General features: G+C 42.2%; 1 protein-coding gene across 2 annotated transcripts in view; it reads left to right on the top strand.

The window, feature by feature from the left end:
• The first annotated feature begins 626 nt into the window (after positions 1 to 626).
• Positions 627 to 15,351, top strand: part of MAP2K1 (mitogen-activated protein kinase kinase 1) — a 73,505-nt gene continuing 58,780 nt past the window's right edge. The window contains exon 1 of one of the 2 annotated variants that reach the window (XM_006050220.4): positions 627 to 1,140. In XM_006050220.4, coding sequence (XP_006050282.1) covers positions 1,061 to 1,140 — 80 coding nt within the window. In that variant the 5' untranslated portion in view covers positions 627 to 1,060. Of the gene's footprint in view, positions 1,141 to 11,327; positions 11,442 to 15,351 lie in introns of those variants that run through there. The other variant, XM_044925399.1, reaches the window with a different exon arrangement.

Genomic DNA, 15,351 nt, shown 5'->3' with positions numbered 1-15,351 from the left:
ATCTTTTTTCTTCAAGTTTTATAGAACCGGAATTATCTGTTGAAAGGACTTTTTTCAAAAGGTTTTTAAGATATATTCCCAATCTGCTCTCAGAAATGCCCCAATTTAAAGTCTCATCCGGACTGAATACTCATTTCCCTGTACCCTTGTCAGCAGACTAATAGTGTGTATTACCACTTTACATGTAACTTTCTACTTGCCAATTTGCTACACACAAGGAGTCTCTTGACAAGTTGTCTATTCCCCAACGCTGCCTCTAGAAACAGGAAGGGGTCTTTTTCTTTATTCATTTTATTACTTTAGCTCCATCAATGTGACTCGGCCCTGGGGCTACAGGCACCGTAGAGAAGGAGACCGCGAGGCGACCTATCGGATCAAGCTCACCTCGACTAGCTATGGGAGCCAGGATGCACAACCTTTCCCGGTAGGTCCACCTGGGAGTCTCTAGGCGGCAGAGGGCGCTGTGGAGCCAGGGCCGGACCCCGCCCCCAGGGCCGCGCGCCGCGCCCCGTGACGTATTTCCGCGTCATCTGCCGCCGAGGCGTGCTCTCATTGGCTGTCAGAGAGGCAATTGGGGCGGAGCCAGGTGGGCGTGTGGAAAACGCAGCCTCCTGGAATTGGGGGGGCGAGGCTTCCCCTGTCCTCAGCCCTCCCCCAACTCTCCCCCGCCCTCCAGTCCGTCTCTGGGACTGCTGCGCTGAGCCGCTTGGAACGCGGCAGTGGCGGCGGCGCACTTTCCCGGGCTGTGGCTGGATCAGCGTTGTGGTGCGCGCGCCCGGGACCGGTTGACTGAGGGACAGCGGGAGGGAATCCCGGGCTGCCGAGCTGCGCCTGCGGGGAAGCCCTTCGGTTCCCTGTGCACTGAGCAAGTGGGCCGGGGGTTCCCCCAGACCGCCACTGGCCCTTTGGCCTTGACGGGACCGCGCAGGGCGCGCCCCCCGAAGGCAGCCTTCGGGCTTGCGGCCCAGACTTGGCCCCGCGAGGCCGGCGCGGGGCAGCTCAGAGGGAGGAAGCTAGAGGGGCCGCCCTCAGAGTTGGGAGCGCCTTTCCTGGGTCCAAAATGCCCAAGAAGAAGCCGACGCCCATCCAGCTGAACCCGGCCCCGGACGGCTCCGCGGTTAACGGGACCAGCTCGGCGGAGTAAGTCTTGGGGTGGGGGGTGGGCTGGGGAGGCCCGGGCCGGGGTGCAGAAGCCGAGTCGGGTGTGCGCCTCGCGCGGGGCTCTGCTCGGGTCATCACGTACGTCTCGGGCCGCCGGGCGCGAGGAACTCCCGGCCGCCGAGGTATCAGTGACTAAGCACTGATTGTGCTCCTGACTCAGACCAGTCCGTGCACCCAACGAGTAGCGATGCCCCATCCCCACCCCTTTACCGACCCTTCCAGTCATCCCTGACCTTTGGTCATTTTCCCTCTCCCTAAAAAATAAAAACTGGTTTATCGCCCGCCTGTCCCCAGCTCTTTCTCCTAGATTCTCTGGGATTCTGGTGTGTAACGGGGAGAAGGGAGCCGATGTTTTGGAAAAATTAAGATCGCATCTGCGTCTTGAGATCAACTCAGGGTATAGAAGGTGGAGTTGGGACCGGCGAGCAGTCCTCACCTTCGTGCTTGACACCTGTGGGCTGGGAGTGGCTAGTCGCGGCTACTGCCTGGCCAGCGAGGACGTCTGTACACCAACACCCCCGAGGCTTTTTACTTGTCGACTTTGGGGGCTCCCATTCCTTGGCCTTCTTCCTGGAGACTCTTGTTTTGAAGGGAGCTGCTTTTCCTTTCTTCATCTGACTTTTCATTCATTCACCAGATCTCTTCTCATAGGTGTCTCTCCTGGGCTGCTTTAATTGGCCATGAGCCCAATTTTGGACCTGAGACATCACACCATGTTCTTGGAAATCACACACAAGGTGTTCCATCTCTGCAACTTCCAGTGTTCATCACAAACCAGCAGTTTACTTCTTTAAACAGTGATGAGTCTGTTTGATGGATGTTTCTGAGTTGCCAACTCTTTTGTATCCTAGGTAAGGGACAGGACTGTGTGAAGTAGAAAGATCTGGCGAGCTGGAGAAATAAACAGAAAAGATTAAGAGTTCTTAATCTCTTACCTGCACCCCTGGAAACTTTAGGAAACCAGCTGATGAAAAGAACAGATTAGGCCTCGACCTTCTGCCCTTTGGTGATTTCTGTAACCTCTTTGTGTCTCTCTCGATGTTAATAGCCTGGGGACTTGTTGGCTTGGTGGCTCTGTCCACTCCTATAATGATCACAAGGCCAGTGGTGAACAGGCCTGTGATGTGAGCTCAACCACATTCCTCAGACAAACTCCTTTCAATACTGAAGTATCTGTTTTGCTTGATATTAACTTGCCCAGGTTAGTGGATAACTTTGCAAACATTGATGCACGTTTAGTGTACAGAATTTTATCCCCTAAAAATAGTCTGAAATCACCCCCACCTCCACCACCACCACCAGAGCAGGGCAGGGCAGGACAAATTTTGACCACAGTGGATTCTGACTGAATGTTGTGTCCTGACCATCGTGCTCCCACTCGTTTTGGAGGAAGGTCGTGAGTGGAAGTGGGGTTTCCCAAGTGGCACTAATGGTAAAGAACCCACCTGCCAATGCAGGAGACAAAAGAGATGTAGGTTTGATCCCTTGGGTCGGGAAGATCCTCTGGAGGAGGGCAAGGCAGCTCACTCCAGTACTCTTGCCTGGGAATCCCATGGACAGAGGAGCCTGGTGGGTATAGTCCATAGGGTCTCAAAGAGTCGGACACAACTGAAGCGACTAAGCCGCAGCAGCAGCAGTGAGTGGAAGTACCTGTAGTCATTCTGTTGTTGTGACCCAGTGTTCTTACAAAGTGACTGTAAGAACTCACAAAGAACTTACAAAGTTCTTACCATTGTGACTGTGTTCTTACAAAGGGGAGAGGGAAGAAAAAAAGGAAAAAAACTATGCTGAAGTTGGTGGCAGATATATTTGGTGGGACTGGGAGATTCTAAACAGTAAAAGGTTGGACTCTGGAGTCAGGCTAAGTTTGTGGTTTTGTGATCTGGGTCAGGTCTCTCTAGGGCTTAGGTTTAGTTTTTTGTTTGTGAAAATGGGTCTAATGATAGATCTGTTTAGAGTTGTGAAGATTAAATGAGCTAATAGTAGTAGCTCTTCGGTCAGTGTTGGCTGCTGGTACCTTTGTTACTGGGTAGAGAATGCTGAGGGAAGCCTGAAGGTAATTTGCAGCCGTGGTGGTAGATGAGGCGCCGTAGCTTCTGGATAACCAACCCCCTTACTCAGTTTTCTGTGCCATGTGCATCTGCCTCCATGACTCATGGCTGTGTTACAGTAGGAGGCACCTCTGTGTAGGCTGCCTGAGACAAACGGGGACTGTTCCCCTGCCCCCTGCCTCTCATGGCGGAAAGCTGTACACATCTGTTAATACATCTTTCCCGTTTTTCAAGCAAAGCTGATGTACTCATGTTTCTCTCAGTAGATCAGGCCATGATTTGGCACATTTTCATAAAGTGTAAAAAGAAAAAAGTCCATGGACATTAAAGAACTCTTGGTACTAAATTGGCAAGGTTGTTTGTCTGTGACTCCCTGGCACTTGGGACTGCTCTCTAATGGAGCACTTACCCCATTCAGACAAAGTTATGTTACATGGGACCTGGATTCTATGCAGCTTTCTGGGGGTCCTTGAAGAAAAAGACTGCAAAAATATTTCTTTTGCAAGTTTGCAAAAATATATGAGTATATTGCAAGGGTGCTAAATGTTAGAGTGAAATAAGTTGGAAACAAGATCATGTCATTTCCCTGTTTAAAATGTTTTCTCTGGGAATTCCCTAGTGGTCCAGCGATTAGGACTTCCTGTTTCCACTGCTGAGGGCCTGGGTTCAATCCCTCATCAGGGAACTAAGATCCCACAAACTTCACAACTCAGCACAGCCCCCCACCCCCCAAAAAAGTTTTCATAGTTTCATTGCAGTTAGAATAAAATAAAATTGAAATTCTTTATATTGGGCTGTGAATCTGCTGTATCCCCTCTTCCCCGCCCCATCTCTTTAACCACATTTCCTGCTGCTCCTTTCTTCCATTACGCTGGTCTTTCACTTCCTCCATGGGATGGTCCATACTCCCTCCAGGCCCTCGCACATGCTGTTCCGTTTGCCTGACATTAATCCTCCCTTTCTCTTCCCAAGCTGAGAAGGAAGCAGTCTTCACCTCTCTGAGTAAATGTCATTTCCTCAGAGATGTTCACAGACCACCTAATCTAAAGTGGGTCCCTCTTTCTCATGTCACCTGACTTTTCTAATGGCACTCATTCACTGTCCAAAATCTTTTACTGGGGTATTTTAAATATTTCTGTCTTCTGTACACCTTATAACCTGTAAGATTGGACTGCCCTTTTTTGATTTGCTGTTCAATAAGTAGTGCCTGGGATAGTACCTGGAAAGTAATCAGTGCACAAATGTTTGTGGAGAAAATTAGGGAAATTTCTAATATTTGCATAGTCTGTTTATCAAGTCTTTTAATAGCTTTTCTTTTTTTTTGGTTATTTCTCCCTTTATTTTCATTCCCTCCTCCCCACTTTCTTCTCTCCCCAAGACACCATCTCACCCACTCTGGATATTTAATATATGGTCCTATAATTCTACCTATTCGTTGGGTATATGTGTACTTTTGGGAGGGAGATAGTGTTGTTTTGTGTGCTTAGGGTGCTGTATACTGTTGTGCTATTATTCCACCTTGAAAGAGAAGGAAATCCTGCCATTTGCAACACCATGGATGGACCTGGAGGACAGAATGCTAAATGAGATAAGCTAGACACAGAAAGAAAAATACTGCATGATCTCAGATTTTATATGGAATCTAAAAAAAAGGAATACATGAAAGCATAGAGTAGATAGGTGGTTACCCGGGGTGGGGAGGTGGGGAAAATGGGAGGATATTTGTCAAAGGATACAAAGTTGTAGTTAATAGGGTGAATACTCTAGAGATCTAATGCTTAGCATGATGACTATAGTTAATAATACTGTGTTGAATACTGGACATTTGCTGGGAGAGTAGATTTCAGGTGCTCTTGTCACACACACACCCCACATGGTAAATGTGTGAGGAGATGTGTATGTTAATTAGCGTGACTGAAATAATCATTTCACTATGTGTATATAGTGAATCATCATGTTGTACACTTTAAATATTTTCATTTTTTATTGAAAATCCTATTGTGCTATAAATCTGCATCAGTTGGGATAGACTAGAAAATCTCAGTAGTTATTTTCAGGTTAATGGGAGACTCTTTTGATTGGATTCCAGTCAGGGCCTCAGGCTGACAGAGGCACCATGTCTGAAATACGCTTAATGAGAAGGGAATCTTGAGAACCACTTGCTGGCTTTTAAAGTTTCTGCCCAGAAGTGTCACTTTTGCTCCCGTTTTTGTAAAGCAAATCACATGGCCATGGTGACCTTCAAAGGGGACAGGGGCCTTCTTGGAAGGAAAAGAAGCAGCAATATTTGAACAGAAGCAATGACCACCCTTAACTTTTATTTCAGGTTTTTTCTTTTTCAAACAAGTACCGTATTTCTGAGCTCTGTTCATAGTGTTATACATGTATCTAGTTAATTGTTTCTCTTGGTTGCAGAGCAGTCTGTCATGTGCATGTACCACATTTTACTTATCATTCCCCTAGAATAAGAAGACAGTTTTGTTGTTTCTAACCCCTTGCTGCTTCAAACAGTGAAGCCATCACTGTCCTTAAATCTGCACCTCCTTTTGGACTCTTAGAAGAGTTCCCTGTGGAATGTACTCAGAAATGGGATCGCTGAGTTTGAGGGTACTTTGCCTCTCCTTCCATGATAAGGCACTCGCTTAATCTTTCTCTGTGCTTTATTTTTTTTTCTGTTTCCTTTTTATTTTTGAAATTGTGAAAGTATGAAAACACACTGGAGACTTGGAAAATACAGAACAAGTTATATATAGTTCCACTATATATTACAGTTGTTTTTTTAAGTAGATAAATTAAGATTTTTAGTTGGGAGTTTCAATATCAAACTCTCAAAAATTAATAGAATGAATATATAGAAAAGTAGAAGGATATAGTGGATCTGGAAGGCACCATGAACCAATTCAGCCTAATTAAAATTCATAAAGTTCATGTAACAGTAGGATACTAAATCTATTCAAGTTCCCATAGACTGTAAACTAGGAGACATTGAAACATATCCAGGGACATAAAACAAGGTGCAAAAATTTCATGGTCTAGGGGAATTGAAATCATATAGAGTCTATTCTTTCTTTGTGTTTTAAAGAGCACTTTTAACCCTCCCAAGGAGAAGCTGGAGCGCTGAGTAGAGTTCAAAGTTGCAATGCAGGGTGCTCCCCAAGACCTCACTTTTTCTTTTACCTTAGGCAAGTCTTTTGTACTTTCTGACTTTTAGTTTCCTTATCTGCAGAGTGAGGATGAGAGTGGTTTATAAAATCTTTGTCTTAGTGGCCGACAAGGCCCTGCCTGATCAGGTTCTTAGTTTTCCCCGTCGTCCCCTTCAGTCTTGGCTCCAGCCATGCCATTCCCTTTGCTGTTCCACAGTTGGTTGGGTGCATTCCAGCCTCAGAACTTTTGCTGTTCCCTCTGCCTGGAATTCTCTTCTGCCAAATACCCACATGACTTGCTCCCTCACTTCCTTTGGAACTCTGCTCAAATATTTCTTCACACAGGCCTTCTTTGATCACTCTATTTGTAGCACTCCCTGTCATGCTTGACTCCCTTATTTGCCCTATTTTTCTTTGCAGCACTTACCAGTAATTAGTGTTAAGTTGTCTATAAATATTTATCTCCACCTCCCCCTGCCCTAAAATGTATGTTTCCTGAAGGCGGGGGGTTGGTTTGTTCCTTGCTCAGTGAGTAGATCAGTGTCTGGCCCATAGCAGATACTCAGTAGATATCTGTTGACTAAATGATTGAACCGTTCCTACCTTGAAGGAGTATCGTGAAGATTAAACAAGATAACACATACGCAAATGCTTTGAAGGCCACAAGGTGCTGAATAAACAAGGCGCATTGCTTGGCCTAGGTGGCATCCACAGCTTTTTGATTTGCATCAGCACTTTCTGCAGGTTTTTTCACATCTGTTAGTGTGAAAGCCCTTAAGGAAGGGGGCAGAGAGGTTGAAACAGGTTGTTGTGCTTTTGGGGGATCTCTTACAGCCTTAGGCGCTTCCCTGATGGCTTAGTTGGTAAAGAATCCGCCTGCAATGCAGGAGATCCTGGTTGGATTCCTGGGTCAGGAAGATCTGGGGAGAAGGGATAGGTTACCTACTCCAGTATTCTTGGGCTTCCCTTGTGGCTCAGCTGGTAAAGAATCCACCTGCAATGCAGGAGATCTGGGTTCGATCCCTGGGTTGGGAAGATCCCATGGAGAAGGGAATGGCTACCCACTCCAGTATGGGCTCCAGTATGTGGCTCAGCTGGTAAAGAATCGGCCTTCAGTGCGGGAGGCCTGGATTTGATCTGTGAGTTGGGAAGATCCCCTGGAGAAGGGAAAGGGTGCCCTCTCCGGTATTCTGGCCTGGAGAATTCCATGGACTATACAGTCCATGGGGTCGCAAAGAGTTGGACACAACTGAGCGTCTTTCACTTACAACCTTACCTGGGATGTGCATTATGATAACTAGAAGCTTTTGAAGTGGTTTTAACTGACTTTGTAGTTCTGAATTTAGGTGCTTCTACTGGTTTGTTGCAGCAATAACTAATACTGGTGCAGTCTTTTGAGAACAGCTTCAGGTAAAAAGTAGGGGCAGCTGAACCTTGTGTCCTTGGGAAGAATGTCTCTGCTGTTGCACCAGATATAGAAAGAGCAAAAGGTTCATAAAGATGACTTAGTCTGGGGCAGGGAGATGTGTAAGGTCCTTGTTTGAACGTAAGCACGTACAGCATTCTACTTTCACTTATTTATGCATCTTTTGAAAACAGGGAGAGAATACTTCAGTAGAGCTTCCCATCTCTAGTTTGACTTTTCTCTGGCTGATCCCTTTATTGTCCTCCCATCGCCCCTGCTTTTTACCTCTGTCTGGTCTTGCTCACATGGTTTCCTTTGTCTGGAATGCCCTCCTCCACTTTCCTGTGTGATTTTATTTTTGTCTTGTATTTGCCACCACACTTTAGGTGAGGGGAGGACCTATCACTATGAGCAAAGAAACCATGACTATCTTGTGTACTGATATTTCCCCCACATCTAGTCCAGGGCCTGGAATGAAAGAATGCTCCCATCTTTCAAGACCTAGAATAGAGTTCATCTCCCATGTAGCCTTTTCTGAGTAACTCCATGCTATTCTAGGACCCGAGTTTGAGACTTAGTTATGCTACTTCTATATTGCTGATCTTTGGCATGTCGTTTATTTATTAAAAAAAATTTTTTTGTATGTTATTTAACTTCACTGAGTCTTAGTTTCCCTCATTAGTAAAGTAAGGATGATAATATAACAAGCCTGTGAGGGAAGGAGGGCAGGTGAGCATCATCCAAAATAAGGTTATAAAAGCATTTTACCATTGTTGGAAGCTGTCTACATGGGAAGTGTAATTAGCCTTCTCAGTTGACTGTTACCTTTTTTTTCTTAATACCAAATTGCAAATGTTGATACATCATGTTAATTTATACATTTTATATGTTGCCTGTTCTTCGAAGTCTTACTCAAACCTGCATCTAATCCAGCCTTGAGATCTGACTTCCTGTTTATGGCAAATACAGGGACAGAGAAGCAAGTGAAATGACACCAGGAGGAAACAGACAAATTCAGGATGTGGAATATTCTTTAAGACAACCGGCCACGTCCCTTTAGTCAATGTCACACGGGAAAAGTAAGGGAGGGTGCTGTTTGAGAATAAGAGACTAAGGAGACATGCCAGTCAGATGAAATGCATGAACCTTGGTTGGGTACTGAATCAAAAAATGTAATAGCTGTAAAAATGATTTCTTGGAACAACTAGAGAAATTTAAATAGAGAATTATGGTTAATTTTTTACATGTAATAATGGTATGATTATGTAGGAGACTGTTGTTCATAGTTGATGAGTGAAACTTTGAAATGGTTCAGGAAAAGAAAATTACACTCACATAGTAGATAAAGCAAATGGGGCAAAATTGTTCACAGTTGTTTAGTTGGTTGGTGTTATGAGTTTGACTCTTCCCTTCTTTCCATATTTCTTATGTTTGAAAAAAATTTTCCCTTCTTTCCATATTTCTTATGTTTGAAAAAATTAATAATAAATTTTAAAAAAGTACCCAGAGATTAAAATTCATCCTAAATCTTACGTCCTTTTTAACATTAACTCACGTTTTCTCTCTCCGCCTTTGTACTCTGGCCTGTGTGTTTGTGTGTGCGCTTCGTCGCTCAGTCATGTCCTAATCTCTTAGGCCTCATGGATTGTAGCCTGCCAGGCTTCTCTGTCCATGGGGTTTTTTCCAGGCAAGAATAGTGAAGTGGGTTGCTATTTCCTCCTCCCGGGGGTCTTCCCTGACCCAGGGATCAAACCCGAATCTCCCGTATCTGCTGCATTGCAGACGAATTCCTTACCATTGTATCATCTGGCCTATATTGTATAATAAACATCACATTAAATTCTGTATCATTTTGAAATCATATGCTTTGTTTTTCACTAAATGTTCCTTGTGTCTTTTTTTCCTCCATTAATTTGATTACTTGGGACCATGCCTTTTTGGACCCCTGGGTCTACATCACTCCATTCGCTTAGTATAGTAAATCATTATTGGTAAATTTTACAAAACCAAAATAACGTTTAAACAAACTAACCAACAACAACAAAAAACTCTTCCTTGCAAGCTTCCTTTGGTATGAATTGGTAATTGTTTTTACCACATCCATAGGAAGCACAGGTCCAGCAATGGAGAATCTTTCCAACATATTGAGAAAACCTGGAGAACCCACAGACTGGGAAGAAGATGAAGTGAGCTTGAGAAGAAAGCTTAGAGTCTCAGTTTTGTTTCTCTTAGTCCCTTGTAGAAGCTGCCAGTTTTGAAAAAATCATCCTAGTCTCTTTCTGCCACTTGATTATGTCTTTACTTCGTATCCTGTGTCCTGTCTCTTTTGTCTGAAAACCCACGAGAGCTGTTTGAAGGCTCACATACCTGTTTGCTAAATTAACAGCCTTCCAGAATGAATTGCATTTTTTGTTTTTAAAAGAGCAGGTGTTTTCTGAATCTTGGTGCAGGGCCTACTGCTAAAAATGCTGATTCTGCCTCTGATTTCTTGGTGAAGCTCCCAGGGGTATCCTGCTTTGATGTCAGCAAGGGAGTCAGATAAGAAGATGTTGCATGGGGGTTGAAGAAAAATCAAATAGAGTGATTTCTTCCCCCTGAACCCAACTCTTTTTTGAATATTTGCTTGCTGAAGTACAACTTTAAAAGAAAATTGAATATATCAGTACCTTTTTAAGGAAAGAACCTGCAGACATTAAATTTTCCAGTTTAACTTTTGGTTATTCCATTATATACATATATAGATAACTGTAATCAGTTGATGGGTTCCTCTCCTACCCCATTTTTACTCACAGACATAATTCTCATGCTTGTCATTTATTTTTGGCTAAAGAGTAGAATTTGATAGGACCTGGCTTCACAAATGATACTTGTTGATTATTTAGATGGCTTCCAAAGTTTTACTATTTACTGATACTCTTATGAGTATTTTGAACTAATTTGTTTTGTTCTTTTAAACTAATTCATACACCAAATCAGAGGCAGTGAACCATGTTGCCCATTTTGTTATGTATTATTGAATATGTTCCATAAAAAGACAGAACCAGTTTACAATGTATATTTCAACTAGTTCCTCAAGCTTTAGGAAGTTGGGTTTTTTTTTTCTTTTTTTTTTTTGAAATTTAGTGATTTTTTTTTTTTTTTTGATAGTTTAATAGGGCTCCTTCTCAGTCTGCTTTGCTGTGTTTGCCAGGCTGTATTTTTGAAATGGGATTATTTTCAGTCTAAACTAATATTTAATGAATGCACTTTGAATGTAATTTGCTCTGCTGGATGGTGTAGATAGGTGAGTAAGATTGTTTTTGCCTCCAAGGATCTTAAAATCTCATGTATGGAGAGGTTGCAAGTTCACAAGGAGGAGGAAACAGATGGGTAGAGTAAGAAAAGTGCCCCAGGAGAAAGAGGTACAAAGAAAGTACTGTCAATGCTCATTGAGAGGAGGAAGAACGTGCATCCAGTGGGGAAGATTAGGAGGGCCTTCACAGAGGAGATGACATTTGAGCTGGGTCTTGAAGGATGGCTAGGATTTCCATGGGAATGGGGGAGGGAGGGGGCCTGGCAGGAAGAGAGCTCAGGATGAGCAGCTTCACATAAGTGGGAAAGCTTGGGATGTGTAGAGGAGCCGGCAGCGAGTTCAGTGTGCTGGCTGCATAGCTGCAGGTCGCAGGAGATGAAGCTGGAGAGGTAGGTGGGAAGGCTTCGTAACACCAACCGAACACTTTGAAAAGTTTCATGCAAGCTTTTTTCTTCTCAGACCATTTTTTAATAGATACGTCTAAACAGCTTTGATGTGCTTTGTTTTATTTATTATTGTTAGTTTGTGTCTTTTATTAGCCAGTAGATATTACTTGTCTTTTGGTTTGTTGAAGCAATAGATCAGTGTGCTTCGTATTTTTTCAGTTTTATAAATTATGTGGCTACTACATCATCCCACTGTGATGTTTCCCTATATTGTATTACTTAGGAAAAAATATGTATATTTTTTATTTTCCAAAGCATGTCTTTTGTATGGTACAACCTACTTTTCTTTTGTATTCATACATGTAGCATTATTTCATAACTAGCAGGAGTCTGTGGCTTCATTTTCTTCTAGCCTTTTCTCTCCCTTATATGGTCCCATCTGGAATTAATGTGTTTGGGGTGAGGTATGGGTCTATGTTAATTTTTCTACACAATGAGGTCTAATATCTTCATGGAGTTTATTAAATAGGATTTTTATCTCTTGTATTTTCAGGTTTATTTTATGTGGTCTTTATGGTATTTTTAAAATCTATTTCTAAAATTTCTTTTTAGCTCTTACATACTTTTGAGTCTTTTTTCCTTTTCTTAAATTGGGTAGGGTTAAAGATAACTTTAAAAATTGTCATGGTGTATATTTCCATTTATTAATGTCTCCCCCTCTTTTTCTGTTATGGTGTTATAGTTTCTTTTGAATAATTCTCTTGTGTCCTGAGTTAATATTTCAAATACCTAACATTTTGATGCTGTTGTGATGGAACATTTTTTAATTTGTGTATTCCATCTTGACTGTAATTTGATTTGTATGAATTGTTTATATCCTGAAGCTTTGTTAAATTCATTTATTATATCTAGTAACTTTTGATTGAATATCAGTATTTCTAGATTTATTAGTGTCATCTGCAAAATGTAACTCAATTCTTCCCTCTCAACACCATTTCTATTTTATAGCCATCTCAACTTGCTTTGCTCTCAATAGCAGTTCTTGTGTCCCAGGGGAACATTTGAAACTAATGAGGCTTCCCAGGAACCTTCGGGGCTAGGGGCTTTTCTGCTCTTTCCAAAGAGTTGTGAAAATAGGAAGCAGCTGTCCAGCTTTATAGAAGCAGCGCTTGTTAGGGCTGGCAGGGTCCTTACAGATCCTCTAGCCCTGTGCCTCCTTTTGCAGTATAAGGAAACCAGACCCAGAGAGGGGAAGGAACTTGCTGGGACTTCACACAGCTGGAGTTAAAGAAGGTACCTGAAATTTTATCCCAACTCAGACATAATTTCATTTGGTATGCTTACTTGGTCTGAAAAATTTCTAAGTTTACCCAAAACTGAATTTTGGTAATTTTACCCAGTCTTCTTAAAAATTTTTATAAACCTCTTTTTAGGTAATAATCTGAAACTCTGGAAAAGGATATCTCTCGATATCACCACTCACCTAAGGTGTTTGAGGAAAAAGGGAATGAGGAAATGGAGGGAGGAAAGGCTATTTTATTTTTGTCCAGGATCCTTAGTAGGAGGGCCTATTTTTAAGCTTCATAATGTCAGTTTTTAAAGCAGTGGTTTTCAGAATAACCACAGACAGAAGTCCCTGTGAAATGAATGCCTTCCTAGAATTGACCTATTTTGAGTTTAAACTGTTACCCAAGAAAGGTTCAGAATTTCAGATGCTCTTAAGCACATTTACTTTTCAGACAAAGTAGAACAACTGAGTTGAGTGAATGATCTGCATAGGTTCCAGATTCTGGTTAAATCTTGAAATTTGGGGAGTTGTAAGGAGAAGACATGACTAATCAGTCGCATTGTTGTACTTACATGTTGACTGGATCCAGGTTCATTATGTTTCTTTATTGAGTTAGAACTTTAATTTTCAGGTTATTGTTTTTTTAAATTAGATTAGACCCTCACCACATTTGAGAGTTCCGAGTTGAAATTATTGGCCCTATTTGATTTCATATCTTCCTTCAGTAAATAATCCTTCAAGGATGTCCTTGTTGGGGAGGCCTCAGAAGTTAGCAGGATTTCTAAGCTAACTGTAAACCTTTTGTCTAATGGCTTACTCAAATCCAGATTGAAACCCTACCAAAGCGCTAGCCTGTATTTCAGCTCCTCTGTCTCTTTCCCTCTCTCTCTGAGTCTATGGAATGCTAGAAAAACAAGAAGAGGGTAGTTTTAACATTCCAGTAATTATTAACAGTAGAAAATACATCCTGCTTATCGTAGGCATCCATTTGTGTCCACTGATAAAACTTGGACATTGGAGCCACAGAAAATTCTATTCACCAAAAGAAGGACCAGTGGAACATTGGACCAGGCTCATAACACATTATATTAGTTTAGATAGAGAGTGCAACACTTATATTATTTTACTGGAACACTTCTAAAATATAGTCTTTTTTTTTTTTTTTTTTTTTGCCTTATTTTATTTTGGTTACTAAATTAGTGCAAGGTTAGCCATACATGCAGCTTGTAAAAAGGCAGTCCTGAAGCATTTATAAATAAAAAAGAAGTTATAAAATATTTATTAGGGGAAGTCAAGGGGAGAGTTAGCGAGGAAAGTACCAAAAAACCACCAACAGGTGTTTTGGTTGCACTGAACAAAGTTTCAGCTTGATAGGCAATCGGGGGGAAGGGTTTTGTGAATTCCTGAAATGTGAGGTGGCATGCGAGGTGGAGGGGACACAGGGTAAGCGGAAATCAGCGGTTCCGGAGACACAGAAGGCTTGGGTTACTGGAGGCTCACCCCTTGCTGAGGATCCGTAACAATTCCTGAGCAAGTGGCTTTCTTGAAAAACAAGAGCTGCATCTTTAGGGCCCAGGTACGGAGTAATCAAGTATGGGTCCTAGATCAGGAAAGGCAAAAGATAGGATAAAGGCAAAAGACATAAAACTTTATCCCTGAAGGACATCATAACTGAAAAAATAACTACCACTGATTGAGGAACTTCCTGATCCGTTTCATCCATTATCTTAAACTTGCACTAAAATTCTGCAAGAAAGGTCATAATATTCTGTTATACAGATAAGGAAAATGAAGTTCAGGAATTTGCATGTTTGCCTAACTAGTTAATGGTGGAGCTAAGTTTGGAACCCAGGTCTGTCTTGCTCTAACATTCAAGCTCTTCCCACATAGCCCTCCAAAGATCACATAAAATACTAGAGGTCATTTTCCAGCTACTCTTGCCAGAACTGTAGCCACTAGCCATACGTAACTATTTAAATGTTAATGAATTAAAAGTTAAGAATTGGTTCCTAATTTATACTAGCCACATGGAGGACACAGTGGCCACATGTGGCTAGTGGTTACTGTACTGGGCAGCACAGATTACATTTTCATCGTTGCAGAAAATCTGTTAGTATCTAGCAGTTATCCAATTTAACTCTTACTTATTTTTGCCCCTTTCTTTTGCAAAGGAGAAAATGAAGGACAAAGCAACTAACTTGTTCAGTGTCTCCAGGCCTTTGGGCTGGTTGCCTGGTAGCTTTTCCTATGTTCCACCCCCTTCCTTAAAAAAAAATTAGCAGAATAGAGATGTGCAAAAGCAGTGACTCCTACTCTCTCAGCTTTGCCTGGCCTTCAAACTAGATTCTTCCTCCCAAAGTACAGTCCTGAGTTTCCATGAGTTCAAAGAACATTTCGTGGTTAATTTCCCCCAGGGAAATGAAAGATGTTTTTTGGAGAGGAATTCCATGCTAAATGTATGAAATAGCACTTTGATTCCTTCTGGTTCTTTCTCTGCTTTCCTACTAGGCACTTCGTAATTGAACTTGCAGCTGCCAACCATTTGTCTTCCAAATAAGGCCAACTTCAAAACAGTTCAAGTGACAGAGGTATATATACTTTGAATGCCAGCAGCTGCTTGTTATT

This window comes from Bubalus bubalis, chromosome 11 (genome assembly GCF_019923935.1).
Source record: "Bubalus bubalis isolate 160015118507 breed Murrah chromosome 11, NDDB_SH_1, whole genome shotgun sequence".
NCBI lineage: Eukaryota > Metazoa > Chordata > Mammalia > Artiodactyla > Bovidae > Bubalus > Bubalus bubalis.
The sequence above is the reverse complement of the archived record's forward strand: the minus strand, read 5'-3'. Positions and strand labels throughout refer to the sequence as shown.